The sequence below is a fragment of the Stylophora pistillata genome, chromosome 10, assembly GCF_964205215.1.
Source record: "Stylophora pistillata chromosome 10, jaStyPist1.2, whole genome shotgun sequence".
In the NCBI taxonomy this organism is placed as follows: Eukaryota; Metazoa; Cnidaria; class Anthozoa; order Scleractinia; family Pocilloporidae; genus Stylophora; species Stylophora pistillata.
In genome coordinates, this window is record NC_142528.1 from 20,304,001 (window position 1) to 20,323,380 (window position 19,380).

The following is a 19,380-nucleotide window of genomic DNA, read 5'->3' on the forward strand; positions in this document are numbered from 1 at the left end:
TTGGACGTACGGAAGACAAGAAATTGAATTTGCGTTTAAGACAAAAAGGAGCATCAGGATTATTGAGAATAGTAAATAAAAGTACAAGTTTTCTTAGTTTTATAAGGTTGAAAATAGGAAGCCATTTGAGTTTGGAAAATAAGCTTACAGATGATTGAGTGAAGTCGGCATCAAGGAGCAATCTAGCTGCACGTTTTTGAAGACGAATAAGACGAGACAATAAATAACTCAAACAATTGCCCCATGCACTCGAACAACAGGCAAGGTGGTTATGAATACAAGAATTGAAGAAACGTAGAGCACAGTGATGACTGAGAAATGGTTTGATACTTCTCAAGAGAGACAATCTACTGTTTACAATTGAACATATATTATCATATCAATGTGTTTCTCCCATGTAAGATGGCAATCAAGAATAATACCAAGTAGTTTAGCATGCTGAACTTGTTCAATTAACTTCCCATTAATCATGACATTGAGATACGATGAATATAAGAAGTTCTTATATTTTGAACTGCGGTATTAGATACGTATGATGCACGATCCTCGCAGTAGATAGCGCTATTTATGCAATAGCGAAAATCAGACCTGAAAAAAAAATCAGGCCTGTACGGGACTCGAACCACTGACCTCTGCAATACTAGTGCAGCACTCTACCAATTGAGCTAACAAGCCAACTGGGAGCAGGCTGTTAAGTTGATTGGTAATAAACCCATGAAAGTGATAAATGAGATACGATGAATATAAGAAGTTCTTATATTTTGAACTGCGGTATTATCAACTTAACGGCCTGCTCCCAGTTGGCTTGTTAGCTCAATTGGTAGAGCGCTGCACTAGTATCGTAGAGGTCAGTGGTCCGAGTCCCGTACAGGCCTGATTTTTTTCAGGTCTGATTTTCGCTATTGCATAAATAGCGCTATCTACTGCGAGGATCGTGCATCATATGAATCATGACATTAATAGAATGTTCATTTAGACGATGAAATTTCTGTTGAGTCGTTGCTTAACCCATTAATGGCCACAGCTTTTGTGGAAAACTGTGTTTTGAAGGTAGTCGAGCAGATTTCAGGTCACTGCTGTGGTTTTAAAAGCTCAAACTTACCAAAAACCCCTTGACAGCTCGTGCACTCGACGGCCTTTCGATCCAAATGCAAAATGGCAGCCTGAAAATCTCGGGCACGCACAGAGAGCAAAATTTCGACATAGTTTTTGGGTTGAAAAGTCATGCCCCACTTACGACTTCTACTTTTCTCTCTTTCTCCTGCCCTTTTTTTTCCCCTCTCCTTGCCTGAAGTTTCTCCTCACTTGCTGGAAATTGAGTAGGCTTCATTTTGGTGTAGAGATTTTTCAGAAACTACTCAATATTTTCAAAGCACATGCTCGGAAAGGTAGGTGGGTAGTGAAACACGATTTTCGTGCAGATTTTCAGGTCAGAGTGACATGGTTTTTTGGCTATTTCTCCAATCTCCTTCACTCAATTGCACTCATTCTGGTATCGTCTGTAAGATATTTTCAACCTGTTCAAGTAGGTGCTCAAATTCGTGCTCCAGGGTTAAAAGTGATGACGTCACAAGGCGTAGAAAGGGCGTGGGTCCCCATGGGCGCATACGGGCACACTGGACGTCAATGGGTTAATGAGTCTTAAGGAATTCTCTATGGACATGCTTTGATTGTTATGTCATGCAAAAAAAAAATAAATAAATAAATTGAATTTCTCTCTGATATACATCATAACTGTTTGAAAAAACTGGTTCAGCTTCTGAAAGTTGTGTAACTAAAAAGTAATTATAAATTCTTAGTGAATCCGAATTTTTAAGAGGAAGAGATTAAAATAAAATTTATTTCTTTAGTTACTCAAAATTATATTATCAATTACATTCCGATTATGCATTGACAGAATAATTTCTTTAAAATTTGCTTCCATGGTTAATCTGTTTCAGATTTCCCAGATGGTGGTATCAACTATGTGGAAATGCTTTTTCGATGTAACTATCTGGCACTTGTTGGAGGTGGACAAAACCCAAAGTATCCAAAGAACAAAGGTGGGAGATTTTATTGATGTTATTATTTTTTATACTTTCTTTAACCCTCATTTAAATCATTTGAAAAGAAGAAAATCCTTAAAATTTCTGTGAATATAACACGTATCTGTGTATTTTCCCTGTGATTAAGTGCTTATTTAAAGTGCCTATAACCCTAAAAAATTTTTTTGGCCATATTAAATCTCTATTGCACTGAGCAAAATGCCGCAATAATCTCTGTGTTTGGTTAAAACTGCGATTTTTTATGATTTTTTAAAGTCGGGTTTATTTTTGGAACAACTCAGTGAACCAGAGACTGGGGCTAGTGATGTCATTCCAGGCCATTGGCAGTGGTGCTCCGATCCAATCTCAGTCAATATTATATGTTCCCAACCAGATGAAACCTAAGCCTGATCTGGTAAATTTTTCTCACCTTTCTCTTACTTCGCTCGCTTTTAGCTGATTTCGTTTCCTCAACATTCCGCGCGTGAACAGTCGGAAAGACACAAATTCCAACTCCATCTTTTTGCAACCTTTGTTGCATGGTCTCGCTAGTCAGAGCAGAAAACATGACTGGATAGTCTTCTTCTTGAAGGTGGTTGGAACACAGCCGAGTATTTTGTGGGCTTCCAATGTGCACGCTTCAATTGCACAAAGTCAACCCACTTCTTTCTTCTCTGTTTTTTCTCTGGGTCATCTGCCCCATAAAAAGGTATCAGATGAAGTGCTATTCATTTTTCTTTGTTGGGAGTGTTGCTACATCCTAAATCAACGCACTTATCAGGCCTATCTGTCAAGATACTTCATCCAGTCCTTGAAGCAAACTCATTGGAAAGCCTGGAATGATGTCACAAACTGTGTTCGACCCAGACCCATCTTGATAATTCTGTGCCTCTGTCATGTTTTGAAAAAATGCGATTTTCCACGGCTTTGAAAATTCTCAAAAAATCGCGGTTTTAACCCAACACAAAATTTTTTGCGGCATTTTGCTCAGTGCAATAGAGAAGTTTAATATGGCTAATAAAACATTTTTGGGGTTATAGGCACTTTAAATGTATAATATTACAGGTACATCAGGGCTCGAAATTAATGGTAACCCGTTAACCGATGGTTAGTAATTTTTAACATTTGGTTACTAAAAATGTGTCCAACTAACCCGACATGGTTAGTAAAATGTTCTAACATATTTAACCAATGGTGGACTTCGGGACAAAGAGCACGTAGACCCGACTCTCAGAGGAATACTTAGAATACTCAAGTTGTTAAATCAACTTAACTCTTTTTAGAGAATGTGCTGTAGATGTACTGTTCTTGACTAATCATGGTAAATGAGAGGGAAATAAAATAAGTGCATAATTGTCAATGTTTTTAAGATCACCATGCAATTTTAGCTACTCTTTAATTTGTCTTAGTCGTTGAATATTTGAGATATCGTAACTTGAATATTGAATATTTGAGATATTGTAACTTGTGAGCTTGGATACCACCAAACTTTATAATTTGGTTAGTAAAAAAGATGTTTATTAACCCGAAGGGTCAGTGCTTCAAAAATTAATTTCAAGCCCTGTACATGTGCCAATTTCTCTAATTACACTAACTCACTACCTCTGCATCTAACTAAGTTAGGGATCTTTCCCTGAATTTGTTTAATTTTTTTCCTAATTGATCACTTTATTTGAGTTAGTTTTGTAAAATTAATGGTATTTAACACTCTGTTTTAGTAATTTGTTCTTCTTAATCAAGCAGGATGGAATTAGATTGTGCACAAAATTTGTTAGACACAGTCATAGCATTTGCCCTGTTGTGACACTGATACAGTCATATATTAGTGGAATGGTTTTCTTTTTCGTTTTCTCCTAAGCATACACATGTACATATGTACATGTAAAGGCTTTACATATAGTTACTTAATGTTTCAATTTAACTTAATAGTGATGGTTTGGGATGACCTAAAGAAGAAGTGTGTCATAGAGTTGAATTTTTCTAGTGATGTCAAGGCAGTGAAACTTAGAAGAGACAGGTTAGTGACTTGTGTAAAAGAAGTCCCAGTTTGCTAATGAGCCTTGACAGAATGTAATACATACAATGTATGATTTCACTCCAGTATTATGTAACACAATGTAATAATCACCAGTGTAGTGTGAGGGTTTTTTGGGGGCTGAATGAAATTGGGTTAAAAAAATTATTATTGGAGCTTTGAGTCTAGAAACAACCAGATTGAACTTGATTGGTTTTTGAATGATGCCTCTCCTTAAAGCTTTTTACCAACCTAGATTAATCTGACCAGTGACCAGTGATTAATCTGACCTGTGACCAATGATTAATCTGACCAATGACCAATGATTAATCTGACCAATGACCCATGATTAATCTGAGCACTGACCAATGATTAATCTGACCAGTGACCAATGATTAATCTGACCAGTGACCAATGATTAATCTGACCAATGACCAATGATTAATCTGACCAATGACCAATGATTAATCTGACCAATGACCAATGATTAATCTGACCACTGACCAATGATTAATCTGACCAATGACCAATGATTAATCTGACCAATGAGTAATCTGACCACTGACCAATGATTAATCTGACCAATGACCAATGATTAATCTGACCAATGACCAATGATTAATCTGACCAATGATGAATCTGAGCACTGACCAATGATTAATCTGACCACTGACCAATGATTAATCTGACCAATGACCAATGATTAATCTGACCAATGACCAATGATTAATCTGACCACTGACCAATGATTAATCTGACCACTGACCAGTGATTAATCTGACCACTTACCAATGATTAATCTGACCACTGACCGATGATTAATCTGACCACTGACCAATGATTAATCTGACCACTTACCAATGATTAATCTGACCACTGACCGATGATTAATCTGACCAATGACCAATGATTAATCTGACCAATGACCAATGATTAATCTGACCACTGGCCAATGATTAATCTGACCACTGACCAATGATTAATCTGACCAATGACCAATGATTAATCTGACCAATGACCAATGATTAATCTGACCACTGACCAATGATTAATCTGACCACTGACCAATGATTACTCTGACCAATGACCAATGATTAATCTGACCAATGACCAATGATTAATCTGACCATTGACCAGTGATTAATCTGACTACTGACTAAAAAAAAAGTTGCAAGAGCCTATCAGTCAGCTTAAATAAATCTTCATGTTAAATAAATCTTCATGTTAGAGTTGGGTGTGGGTTGATACCAGTAAAGGATCAAGCCCTCACTCAATGCCGTTTTCTGTCCTGCTGAAATGATTTGATCACCTGAACACAGTGTTCATGGTATTTTTCACTATGATTTGTATTATAAAATTGTCTTAAATCTGTAACTTTTCTCAGGATAGTAGTTGTACTGGCAGAGCTTATAAAAGTCTTCACATTTACACAGAATCCTCAACAACTTCATGTCTTTGAGACGGCAATTAATCCTAAAGGTATGCTTATCTGAATTTCACATATAAATGAAAAAATTGCTTCCCCTATACAACTGTACAGGTGTATTCTGATACTAATGGCTAATGCCTGTTGAAGTGCCTCAGGGATGATAGAGTGTCATTCTGGCTCTCTTTCCATTCTTACTTTGTTAGATGTATTAGCTATGATGCATCATGTCAGTTATTGCTCCTCAGATAAAAAATCATGTTTATTTTCTTAAACAGTGACTTCTTGTTTGAAGTGCATCCCATTAGTAGATTATCTTTGATTCTAGTTTCTTTGAAAGTGAAGTAATTTCCATGTACATACCAGTTTACTTTTTTGATGGGTGAACCAAGCTCCTTTGTTTTTCCTTCTTATGAAGCACAAGGTTTTGTGCAATTACTCTGTAGAAGTCAGAGTTCATTTTGGATACAGAATTTGTATTTTTTATTTCCTCCATTTCAATAATTACAACCTATTGAATAATTAAAAAAAAAAGATAAAGAAAATGGAGAAGCAAGCTTGTTAGATGCCCTTTACATTAAATTACCTTTTTCACTTAGTAGAACAAGTGATATAAACATAAGAGAGGGAATATGAATCACACCTTTAACAACAAATAATTATGTAAATAGTACATTGATACTGAAAAGTAACACTAGAAAAGTGCTCTTTTATAGAGTTTCTTAGTGGGCTTAGATATAGGAGTACCATTCCAATGGTAACTTCTTGTCACTGTTGGACAGAATCTCGTTATATTTATTCTGAAGGGACAAGGGTTTAGCTGCTGTAAGGGTGTACTTTTGTTGGCAAAATCATGGATCTCAGTTACCAAAGACAGTGCAAAATTAGATTTTTTTAAATCTACATTATGATCGCAAAAATGGTAGACAGATACTTAATTTAATTATGTCAGGAGGTTTAATCAGCTACAAAGGACTACATATACTTGTCAATTAAATTTAGTGAAGTAAATTCCTAGGATTTTTCCTTCCATGTAGGTTTGTGTGTTCTTTGTCCAAGTAGCAACAACTCTTTATTAGCATTTCCTGCACGTAAGATAGGACATGTTCAGATTGTTGACTTGGCCAACACAGAGCGTGCTCCACAAGAGATTTCTGCTCATGAGGCTGCACTGAGTTGCATTGCCATGAATTTACAAGGAACAAGACTAGCAACAGCCTCTGAGAAGGTGCCTTATCTAGTTTATTTACTGTGCTGAAAAGACTGATCAAATCTTTGTCACTGTCTGTTTCAATTGTGTTCAATTGTGTTCTTATCCAATTAGACATGTTTGTGACATAGCTTAGTTTGCATGTGACTCTTTTGGAACAGCATCAAACTTAATTGATTGAATTGCTTGCACAGTTGTATCCCATGATTTTTTTATAAACTACAGTGGTTATGCAAGGAGCTTGATGTTATCTTTTGGGAAAAAGGATTAAAATTCACTTTGATTTTAACATTTCTTCTACATAGTTAAACCACTGGCTGCTTCAGCAAAATCAGCTACTTTCATGAAATTTTTTATTATTAATGATAAAATTGATGGGAAAAAACATAACTCTATTACGTGCAGCATACCATTGGTCAGTAATCTTCAAAATGAGTTGGAAATGATGGGATGAGGTGGTTTCATTTGAAGCTCTACATTTTTTTATTGTCCAATCTTGGAAAGATAATTTTTAATTGCTGTAAATACATGAACTTGTTGAGCTGAAGGGCATGAAAAATAGAATGCATCTTTCTATTTTTCAACATCTGCAAGCTAGAATGGTGAAGGTTATTCATATTATAATTTGTTAGTTTTGGAGTCCTTGCATCGGTAAATTTTTTTGCACTGAATCTTCTCAACAGGGAACTCTGATAAGAGTTTTTGATACAAGTAATGCGGCACAGCTCCATGAATTGAGACGTGGATCAGGAAGCGCTAATATTTACTGGTAAAATTGAATAATAATGCCTTTCATGTATTGTGATTGTTTTTGTGAGGGTAGTCTTGCAAGGAGCTATTGTCAGTGACAGTTACTTAACATTTTGATAACCTGATGGAATATCACTATATATATATATATATTTAGTATAATTTCAGAGCTGAGCAAAGAGTTTCCAGCAATCTGATTGGTCGAGCGGTTCCTTATATGACGTTAAAATAAAATGCTAATAAAAAAAAATTAATGTTACTAAAATGTTATGATTTTAGAAATTTCTCTGTTGTTCAGCTCTGAAATTACACTAAAACAATTATTCGTCTCAGGTTCGGTGAATATTGCAGCACTCCAAGCTGCAACCATTTTGGTCACCATGGTGAGTGAAAAAAATATTTGGCGACTAAAATTCTGGCAAAAGTCGCCAATTGGCAACCAACAGATTAAAAGAGAAACTCACTTGAAAAATTATCAACAATGGACGAATTTAATCAATAGTACAAGCGGCGGCATCACCTGCGTTTCTCTTTTTGCCTCTCATTGTTCAGAAACTCGACTGCGTTAAAAAATGGCAAATTCGATCGATTTGAAGGGGCAATTGGCAATGTTACATGGTCTCAGCAGCTTTGTAATGTTGAAATAAATCGTGTTTGCTACTAGACAGTCTTTTCCTTTTCTTTCTCTTACAGTAGCAAAGTTTACTGTTAAAAACGTGCCGTTTGGTGCATTAGCCCTTCGTGTAATATATCATAATATAACTGCCCCCTGGTTAGCTCAATTGGTAGAGCACCGAACTGTTGTGCGGGAGGTCGAGGGTTCAAGCACAAGCTGTTGCAGTGTCCCTGCCTGTCGGTGAATCTAATAAAAATTAAATTAAATAAATCATGAAGTGTCCTCCCCTTCCATTTTTTTTTGGGGGGGAGTGGGTGCCACTGAATTTCTTTTATGGCAACCATTTTACAATTGAAGGTCGCCAAATGGTGACTTTTTGAAAAATTGAGCTTGGAGCACTGTATTGTTGAATAATCCCCTCGACTTTGTCTCGGGGATGATTTGACAATATTCACCTCACCTTCAGCAAATAATTTTTAAATATATATATAGTGATATTCCATATAAATTCTTGAACTTGATTTGAATGTATTCCATATATATATTTTATCTCATTTACGCCAGAAGTTGTCCATCCTCACATTTTTTTCAACTCTCTCTCTATATATATATATATATATTATATATTTAACAATTATTCCACGAGCGCGCGTTGGATATGAGATGATAGATAGCCAACGAAGCGCGTAGTGCTGAGTTGGCTATAATCATCTCATATCCAACAAGAGCGAGTGGAATAATTGTTTTATTAAAAACGTTAAATTAAGTATAAAATTTTATTAAATTTTTAGCTCCCTTTTAATATTAAGCTGACACTTACGATGGCCATATTTGTAGATTATGGTATATTGGCTGATATACCATAAGGGCTAAGCCAATAAAAGGTCTTGAATTGCATTATCCAATGATCTAGTTTTTAATAAATATATATATATATGCAGTTATATATATATATATATATATATATTTATTAAAAACTGGATCATTGGATAATGCAATTCAAGACTTTTCATTGGCTTAGCCAATATGGTATATGAGCCAATATACCATAAATTACGATATGGTAAGCGTACACGTAAGCTTGAAATTAAAAGGGAGCTAAAAATTTAATAAAATTTAATAATTTAATGCAGGGTTTTTAATAAAACAATTATTCCACTCGCGTTTGTTGGACATGAGATGATTATAGCCAACTTGGTGCTACGTGCCTCGTTGGCTATCTATCATCTCATATCCAACGCGTGCGCGTGGAATAATTGTTAAATATATATCTTACTTATGACATGTTTTGGTGTTTAGTATGGCTGAGCATTTTTACAAGTTTTGCCATATACAAACAACAAGTAAGAATACTCAGCAGTACTACATGCCAAAACATCTAATACATTATTTGTTATCCAACAGCTTTATTTTAGCTGCATTTCTTATTTGGCAGGAAAGGTGAAGTAGATAGGGAAATGTAGCGTGCATAACTGACAGGTTAAATATGTTCTTTTTTAACCAACTGTCCAAACATTGGGTGATAGTAGTACTTGATTGGCATGTTATTTGTACGCTATTTAATACAGTCAATTGAAATGATTTGTGGATCAGTATATTTTGTGTCTGTGCCATATTTTGGATGGTTTCAACAAAGGTAGATGAAAAAGTCTGTTCTATTTTTTGCAGTATAAACTTCAACCATGACTCAGAACTTTTGTGTGTATCAAGTGATCATGGCACAGTTCACATCTTTGCCATTGAAGATCCAAAGAAAAATAAACAGTCAAGGTAAGGGCCTCCCCCCCCCCCCCCCGAGGAAAATTCTCTAGATCAGCTGTATATATGTACATGTGCTTCACAGTGCAAAAATTGTATCTACCTCTGGTATACTAGTTAGAGCTGAACAATTTTGCCAGCAGCGTATAGGGTAATGACTTTGGGATTGTTATAAGATGAATTTATGATATAACATACATATTTTCTATTTCCTGCCCAACTCAAATAAATTTTTTAAGGCCATGCATTAAGGAATCACTATTCACAAATTTACAATGTATGTACTGCACTGCCTGAACTGCACTGCACTGAACTGCACTGCACTGTCTGAATTTTTAAATTTGTTTTAACTTGTGTACTCTTTTTATGTCAGTCTTGCCTCAGCACACAACTTTCTTCCAAAATACTTCAGCTCTAAGTGGAGCTTTTCAAGATTTCAAGTCCCTGGTGACCCGCACTGTGTTTGTGCATTTGGAAGTGAAAAAAATACTGTCATAGGTATGTTCATTGTTTTTTTTGTTAATGAAGAGCAATGTACACACATGCATTGCAGCTGTAAATGCATACAAATGGCTCAGGAAAGGCTGTCACAGTACATGTACACTGTACATGTACACTGTACTGTGTTTGTTGCAATATTAGCCTCCCTGCTCTGCATGTGTGGAGTAGTTCATAACTAGTTACGATCCGTGGAATAATGTTTATGCTATGAAGTAGGTCTGGGTTACTTGATGCTTCTTAGTAGAATGGTTTTTGTGTTAAGAACTTCTGACAGACAATTTCACTGAAACATCAGCCAGCATTGGAACCACATGTTTTACAGGTGGCATTTCGATGGTCACGGGTTGCAATATCGTGAGAAGCAGTCGGAGTTTTACTTGTTCAAGGAGATTTACAATTTGGTAACACTGTTACTTCATGGCTAATTCTGATCATCCGTTTCTTTTGTTGATTTCTCCGTAGCTATTTGCGCAGATGGCAGTTATTATAAGTTTGCTTTTAATACCAAAGGAGAGTGTTCACGAGACGCCTATGCACAGTTCCTTCAGATGACAGACGGAGACTGAACTACTTACTCATTCAATTAGTTTCTATTTTTAATCTTACGCTGTAACGAATGATGCAAAATATCTCCTATTTTATGAGTCATGAATCACTGTTTTCCAACTTTGTTGAAGAATTGTTGAAGTAGGTTGCTACGCATGATTGGAAAGAGGATCATGTACTTAAATACAACAGATGAATGAACTTAATGTCACCTTAACATCACTTGTGTTCAGTACCATTTTTAAGCCATTCTTTTTCTAATAGTAGTGTCGCAGTTCTTTACCTAGAAACTCATAAGAAAGCGGAAAGTAATTTAATGAAAAAAATATAAATATAAAAGAATTCCAACATTAAAATTAATTGCTAGTAATAGTAATGGCTTGCCGTGGAATAGGGTGACCAGTGTTGACAGACGAACGTTTGGTGCACTTTTTGCTTAGCGAGGAGCCCCCTCCCCCGCCGCCAATACAGTACACGATCTCAAAAATGAGTAGTGGCTTCCTCTCTGTGTTTTCCTTTTCTTAGACGATAACGAACCTCAACAGTGGGTCGTTTTAGTCGTTTGAACAAGATTTAATGAAATGCTAAAACGCTCCTCTTGTGAATAACTTGTATATCGGAATACGCATTTATGCGTCATTCACAATTCCATAAATACTGAGTACGTAAAACAATTGGAATAGTGCATGTGTAGTATAAAGAATTGTATCAGATAACTATTTTAGTATTAAAAGTTCTATCCTTACTTTGACATAGTTACGCACAGTTTATTATACCGGTGAAAGTTACAATTGATGGAAAACTAGCCAACGATTCATCAGGAACTCTATTTTGTCTCGTGAAAGTGGCCAACAATCCCTTGAGCGGGAGAGGGGTGGTGGAACTTTGCCGTTCCTTACCAACGGGTTCAAACAAACATTACACTGCAAAGAAATTTAGTGATCGTATACGACTCTACTGAGCGCAGTTTTTCTCTCGTTGCCGGAATACCAGGCGGATCGGTGTCCTCTTGATTTGAAATTCAGGGATTTGTGACTCGACACTCGCCCCCTTTATAATGCAACAGCGATATATATATATATATTTTTTTTTTGATCGCTATACACCGAATGCAAATATGACGTCCAATTTGAGTTGCCATTGTTCTGGACTGACGAGCCTCTCACACATGTAATAATGCTTTTGTATTTCCACTTGAAGACGAGGCAAGTCAGTCCAGAACAATGGCATTTCAAATTCGACGCCATATTTTGCATTCGGTGTATAGGAGGACAATTGAAGAGCATTTTAAACAAATTCAAGACATTTTGAATGAAAGCCTTAGATAACAAAGATTAGATCGTACAGCACTGAGTAATTAGCCAATTTTTATGTCAACAAGAATGCAACTAATATCCCACATTTGAGAAAACCATGGATTGCTTCTAGTTCATTGGCTGGGAAGGAACTACAGATCAGCTTTCACATTTTCATGAATAAAATTTATTATTTCGAATCGTCCAAACTGAAATTTCATATTACACCAGTGCATCAAAGAGTTGTAAAGGGAAAAACCAATTACCACATTTAAGCAAACAAGATTTTTTCTCAGCTTTTGTGGCTACTAGGATAGTACTCGCATGAGAAAGCTGTTACTGAGCTGCACATCTGGACATGTGCAGCTCAGTAACAGCTTTCTCATGCGAGTGCTAAATGATAATTCGCAATTCGATACATTACTTTCCGTTTTTTTAATTTCCGATTAGGAAAAGCAAACCTTGGGCGTTTGGACATGTCTTTTCAAGATCCGACATGTGCTGCTTACCATGGAGTCTACTGGCAAAAGGGCCAGTGAAATATTTACACCACATGCCGAAATACGAAAATAAATATTCGGAAAATGTCTTGGTGACAGGATTGATCTAATAGTTTGAAACATGCGGACTATTTGGATTAGGAGATACTTTTATAATACTGGAGTTCTACACGAAAAAACATCGTCAAATTAAAGCTAGGAGGACTTTTTCCTCACGCGGCTAATTTATTCAAAGGTGCACCGGTATGATCATCGGAAAACGAAATCCGACACCAACAACTTTGAACGAACTTTGAAAGTGAAATTAACACTTCTTGGGCTGTCAAGAAGGAAGACCAGTGAAAATAAATTTTCAGGACCCGAGTTTACACCGTTCAATTATATGATTCACAGATAACAACATTTAACCGAAAATATCTTAAATCCAGCTATTTTTTCATTGCAAGAAAACGATGCTGAATAATAATTTATACAATACAAATGACTAATAACTTTATTTGAAAAGAGAGGATCTCTACAGAACAGCGAAGCTGCCAATCAAATGGGTCTTTTGCATGTGCGCATTTAAAATTGGACGCATGTTAATAACATAAAGGTAAACAATGATTCTTTGCGTCTGTTGGTTCTTTGGAAACAAGTTAAAACAGTCTGAAAGGATACTGCAAGGTAAACTCAAATTTTCATTGCCTACAAATTACAGCCCTTTAATTTGCTGTAAGATTCAACATCGCTGCAACACAAAGGTGAGACCATGCTGCATCTATACGAAAATTTTTTCTTTCTTGCCAAGGTTGCTTTCCCGGAGGCAAAATAGGATCGGGATAATTTGAAAAATATTCCACTTACAAATGCATGCTCGTAGATATGTAAGCATATACGACAAGAACGATTCCACTCATTCAGTGAAATGCATTCAGGATAGTATGGGAAACGCATAGTTTGGCTCCGAAAGTATCACCTAAATATCAGAACTTTAAAATAACTAAACTTTTTTCTTCATCCTTTACGTCTGGCCCCGGTTGTTCAAAGGATGGATAACTTCTTATCTTGGATAACTATCCAGTGGATAGCCTTTTTATCCATCCTTTGAACAACCGGGGCCTGGTGTATGAATTTTCGTGCGCGAGGGCAGAAATGACTGTGCTGCGACCGTCCTTGATAAAACAAGCTCCTCATATTTCGTGCATTTTAAAATTGCTTCCATTGTGAAAAAAAAATCAGCACGATAAACACACTTGATAGAGACGATACTGGGGCTGTTTTTGCAACGAGGAAAATGAGCCGCTTTCCCCCTTTATCTTCTGCATATTTCTATCCAGAGATCTTGTCTTTGCAAGAATAAGAGACACATCTGAAACTTGAAAATAAAAATTTTCGCTCTTTTTAGTCGATTATAGGCTGTAATATTGCCAGGTACAGCCAATAACCCTATTCTTCAATCTTCAAGCTCTTTCCTGGCTTCAAGAACTTCTCGTATACATCATGATGTAACTCGGTGGGCAATATGGCGCTGAAACAGAAGTGGTCTTTGCGTCGTATCGAAAACTGAGAAAACTACTTCGCTAAAGCCTACTGAAATGCATTAGGTGTTCATGTTACTATTTTTTTAACATAATGATGAGCCTTTCCTATCAGAAATTATAAAAATAACTCTTTTGAGCTTCTGTGGTTTGACTGAGGGAAAATCCACAACAAATGAAAGCAATAAGGCATCAAATGGTTGTGATGGAAAGCCTTGCCTATCACACAGGTTCTTAAAAGAGCGAGGCCGTATGTTTGCAACCTGATAAAAGGGTTTAAAGTTATTCAGATTAAGCCTCCGAATCATGTTACTTAAATAGGCTACCAATTTACTTGAATAAACGCCGAAGCAGCTATTCAATTATTAGCGTTTTCGATGCGGCGTTTATTGAATGGCGACATTCATTTCAAAATCATCTTTCTTCAGTCACTTACATCGATCACAACAAATCATTATGTGACCCAGAAACTTCTGTTAACGGCTCCAGTTTCTCGCTTCTAGATGTACATCATCGAAGGATGGTGGAGCCGAGGGAACCCAATTATATCATTCTTAATTTTCTCGGTTTTCTCATAAATCTCAAATAAACGTAGCATTCTTCTGATTGAAGGCTGATAGTTTCTAAAGAAACTGTTTGGGGCTGCGTCGGTGGGAGTAACGAAATAATTTGAATATATCAACAAAGTTGAAATGGTAAATTGGCCACCGTTACGATTATAAAATCTGACGTTTCGAGCGTTAGCCCTTCGTCGGAGCGAATAGAGGAATTGTGGGTTGTGTGTGCTTTTAAAGGCAGAAAAAGGAGCTACGTGATTGGTGGGAACATGGCATCGAGAAAAACGCGAATAAATTAGTGGAATGAAAAGCGTTCGTTGATACCTGTGGGATTTAGACTGCCGGTTTGAAAGATGAGCTTTTGTTCAAGAGTTTTCCGGCTTTCCGTGCTACGTAATTGTAAGGAAAGACCGCAGATTGCCATGTGTTGCTTAGAATGGTTAGGTAAATTAAAATGTCTAGCGACTGGTTTCGATGTGTCCTTGTCATTCCTCCCCACGTCGCGAAGGTGTTCTCGGAATCGGTCACCTAGTCTTCTGCCGGTTTCGCCGATGTAAATCTTTTTGCAATAAGTGCAAGTTATGCAATAGATTACATTGGCGGAGGTGCACGTGAAGTGATCGGTGATCTTAATGGATCGTTTGGGTCCCGATATTTTCTCAGTGTTGTGCACGGGTATCAACGAACGCTTTTCATTCCACTAATTTATTCGCGTTTAACTCGTTGCCATGTTCCCACCAATCACGTAGCTCCTTTTTCTGCCTTTAAAAGCACACACAACCCACAATTCCTCTATTCACTCCGACGAAGGGCTAACGCTCGAAACGTTAGCTTTTATAATCGTAACGGTGGCCAATTAATCATTTCAACTTTGATATATTCAAATTCTTCTGATTGGCTGCAGTGTATATTCTGGGGGAGTGTTTACTCCAGAAAATATGGTTATGCCATAAAATTGTTTTTGCAGATGTTGTTGCCACAGGCTCTGGTCGCCGCCTCGTTAGCTCTTCACCTCATTCAGTCATCTCTTAGTTCAAGCAGTGCGAAAATTACTCCTTCGCCCACAATAACATCAAATGCATCACATTCTACCGTTGGTACGACCTTTCTAACAGTAGTGGACAGTACTACTACCAAACAGGTTATTGCTGGAGGCAGCTCCTTCCTCTCAGGGGCTGGAGATGGAATCACTACCGTATCAGTAACGGAGTCTGCAGCTTACCCTTTCAATCAGACTGCCAGTGTGTTTGCTGCTTACGATAAGAGTTTATTGGTACCGTTAGCAAAAATAACAACTTGATTGATTAATACTTACAGTTATGTAAATTATTCTTCGTTATACAAAGACATTTTATGACCTGGTTTCATAGTAAACCTCATTTATCATGCTCATCTGCGAAGTGGTTTAAATCAGTGAAAGCTGCGTCGTTTAAATCATGACCCACAACTGAATATGACTAGTACCTGGAGAAAAAGTCAGAGGCAGCTTACGATCAAATGCATTTTAACCGAAAAAGATATGCTTTGTTTGGATTCTGTATCTACAGTAAGTTGGTCTTCATGGAGTGTAGAAGATACTGGTGATTGCCAGAAAAAATGTTGTGACACAGGGGGCCCAGCGATTCGCCAGATAAGAAATTGTACGATCATAATGGAGCGATGCAAAGGTCTCAACAGATGCTCACATTATGGACCCGTGGAGCGAGATGTATCCTGTTACATAGTCTGCGATTGCATGCGCAGTCTCGGTTAGTTGTTTTCACCATTCTATTTCACTTTCCTCGCAACCAAAGCCCTGTGCATGTCACCGACCGTGTGACTGACTGAGGTCCCATGTTGTGGACTTAGGATAACTGAGACATGGAAGCATGTAGTGAGCCAATTATGAGAGATGGAAATGCATTTTAGAAATTTGTACGCAAAACCAATTGACAAAAACTGTGCAAACGGTACAGCACACGTTGCTTTGCATATTTGACTCACTTTCAATCCCTAGAAATAAAGTTCTCTCCCCTTGCCAACAAAAGAGAAAAATAAATGGTTACCTCGTTTGTCTAAACCATAATTTTTTCTTACCTGCATAACATTTGAGAAAGTATGAATATCAAGGAAACGAGAACTTCATTTGTGACTGTCGTAATTTGTTGCAGGGCACTCTTTGGATGCTCCAGAGATTATCATGATCATGTCAAATATTCTGGCAGTTATTTGGTAAGATGCAGCAGTAAACTGAAAATGTGTTCTTAGTTTGTGACTAATCACTGGTGTAGATATGTTATAAAGGATTCTCTCTGTTCCTCAACTGCTAATCCGGTCCTTTGGTCAACAAATAAGCTTAAGCCAAAGATGTTTCCTTGTCTCCTCACGAACGTGGGGAAAAATTGTGAGTCCCAGTGAGGAATGGAACGCAGACATCCGGATTCCGCGTTCTGATGCTCTATCACTTAGACGCAGAGACTCATCGGTGAGCTGGGCCTTTGCGAAGTTAATGAGCTTAAGGTTTGCTTGTTTTTGTTTATCAGAATTTTTTTTGTCTTTTAGTGTCATGATCACATCACGCTGAAAAGCCAGAGGAACGAGCACTTTTGAACTGGAGGACAGAACATCAGTACTATTAGAGTAGCTTTCGTGTTCTAGTCTTTGCTCCTTTTATAAAATTTCATATTATAAATATCTGATCTGATAAAAACTTTTCTTTTTCGATACATCACTTTATTAATAAGGATAACGTAGAGTTAAAACGCTTTAAGCAGGGTATAAAAGCAGTAGGGTAGATAAGCCAAAAGAAAGAACTCAAGAGAGTTAAGCTCTGCCACACCTGCGCTCAAACCTCATCCTCGAGATCAGATTTTTATGGGGTCGTTGGCAGAGTTTTCAAGACTTCTTTTTAAACAACCTAACCTTCGAGAGCGGATTTTTATGAAGTCGTTGGCGAGATTTTCCAGAGTTCTCTTTTTAAAAGACCATTCAAGCATTTACATGTTGATAATTCTCACCTAGAATTATGATTTTTTTAAACGTCTTTTGTTGAAGGTTAATTCTTTTTAAACTCTCCAGCTCATGTTCATGTTCTTTTTGGCTTTCTTAAACGGTGGGTGCATCACTTATATGAATTCCATAAATGCCACATCAAGTTTTCGAATATTGATTCTTTATTCCTGGTGAAAGACTATTATACAACTCTGAGGAAAGGCCATTAATTTACTACAATTTTCATTAACAACGCATATGTTTTTGTTAGTTTGTGTACTTAGAATTATGTTAAAAAGGTACAAATGTACAATATCACCCACTTAACTGACGTGTAAATTATGATAGAGGTATCTAAGAGGTAAAATAAGCGAAAACTTGATTTAAATTCATCAATCTGCTTCCAATATGTTTTTTTGAGCGTTACATATTTCATGATGACTAAGTATTTTTACCAATATTTCTTCTGTAAAAGTTATGTAATTTTGCTGATAACCTAAAAAAACGAAAGACCCAGCTCTATAACGTCCTCGAGCCACTCTTTTTTCTGCTTTGCAACTGCTTAAAATCTCTTTCAAATTTTGCCAAAAGTAATTCCAGGATCAATCCCTTTTAATCGTCACTCGCTATTACAAGTGCGAATCACGATTGCACGAGGGAGGAGAGAGAAGGGAAGGGAAAGAAAAGGATAGCACAAATCGATTGTAGCTCGCCTCTCTAAATCATAAGAAGGAAAAGTGAAAGTGATGTATGATATGTTTTTTTTTTCCTTTTTCATGTCGGTTTGACCTGCGTAATTCAAAGGTTTTTTTCTTCAACTGCCCAGAAAAATTTTCTTTCGTAAGATAAGTACGCTGATGTATACAAAACAGAGCATTTTACACTTATTTGATCGGTGAACCATTAAGTTCTGAATGAAGTAATATATAGTTTCTTTAACAGAAATTATGGACCGTGGCTTGAGTTTCAAAGTAGCTTGACGGCGTTAATTTGTGTCGTAGCCGAACAAGTCGGTTTTCTCGTGCTACCTGCCTGAAGCAGTTGAAACTTGAACGTAAACAGGTTCTAGTTTGATTATCATAATCTTTAGCTAGACACAAATCTAAAGTGGTTTTACTTGATATAAGATTTTAAACCTTTACCCATCCTTATGGTTAATTTATTCCGGCTTCCAGGCAATACATTTTCTTGCATTCTCTTGCATGATATTTAAACTCGACTGAACGAGCACGAGTATACTCTTAATTTTTTTTTTCTTCGGACTTAATTTTCGTTACGTAAAATGTTAAAATCTGTAATGTAGTTAATATCAGAAAGAATCGCAATGAAACAAGCTTATGACAAAATTTTAATAATCATATCAAAAAATCCGCTGGAGATTTGTTTCTTGGATTTTTTTTGCACCGCCAGAGAGTTAAACATCCAAATATGCAAATCTAGCGACAAAGAGATTCCTACACGAAAGTCTCCGTGAACTCATCATCCAGCCCTTGATCATTTTGGGGAAGCGTTCTGTAACGGCTTGTGTTGGTAAACAATTTCTCAGTATCGGGATAACATGGTGTCGCTGATCTTGTAACATATGAAAAGAAAAGGAAAGCAATTAAATAGGATGCTCTCAGGTTGTATTGAGTGATAATCACCGGCCTAAAGGACTTTACAGAGAACTAACATCATGCATGTTTATAAATTT

At 36.8% G+C, this 19,380-nt stretch overlaps 2 protein-coding genes across 3 annotated transcripts in view; both read left to right on the plus strand.

The window, feature by feature from the left end:
* The window catches only part of LOC111320547 (WD repeat domain phosphoinositide-interacting protein 3), a 13,877-nt gene extending 2,281 nt beyond the window's left edge, over positions 1-11,596 (plus strand). The window contains exons 3-10 of the mRNA XM_022923200.2: positions 1,941-2,042; positions 3,954-4,041; positions 5,423-5,517; positions 6,502-6,692; positions 7,358-7,443; positions 9,709-9,810; positions 10,172-10,296; positions 10,762-11,596. Coding sequence (XP_022778935.1) covers positions 1,941-2,042; positions 3,954-4,041; positions 5,423-5,517; positions 6,502-6,692; positions 7,358-7,443; positions 9,709-9,810; positions 10,172-10,296; positions 10,762-10,865 — 893 coding nt within the window. The 3' untranslated portion in view covers positions 10,866-11,596. The remainder of the gene's footprint in view (positions 1-1,940; positions 2,043-3,953; positions 4,042-5,422; positions 5,518-6,501; positions 6,693-7,357; positions 7,444-9,708; positions 9,811-10,171; positions 10,297-10,761) is intronic.
* A 1,628-nt stretch (positions 11,597-13,224) lies between these two features.
* LOC111320554 (uncharacterized) lies at positions 13,225-19,311 on the plus strand. 2 transcript variants are annotated; one of them, XM_088736404.1, is made up of 5 exons: positions 13,225-13,383; positions 15,685-15,975; positions 16,264-16,465; positions 16,868-16,928; positions 17,259-19,311. In XM_088736404.1, exons 1-5 carry the CDS (start codon positions 13,243-13,245, stop codon positions 17,278-17,280), a joined length of 717 nt encoding a protein of 238 aa, XP_088592530.1. In that variant the 5' UTR covers positions 13,225-13,242; the 3' UTR covers positions 17,281-19,311. The 2 variants fall into 2 exon arrangements, with proteins under 2 accessions (XP_088592530.1, XP_088592531.1); XM_088736405.1 differs by having other exon boundaries at positions 13,225-13,306.
* The last annotated feature ends 69 nt before the right edge of the window (positions 19,312-19,380 follow it).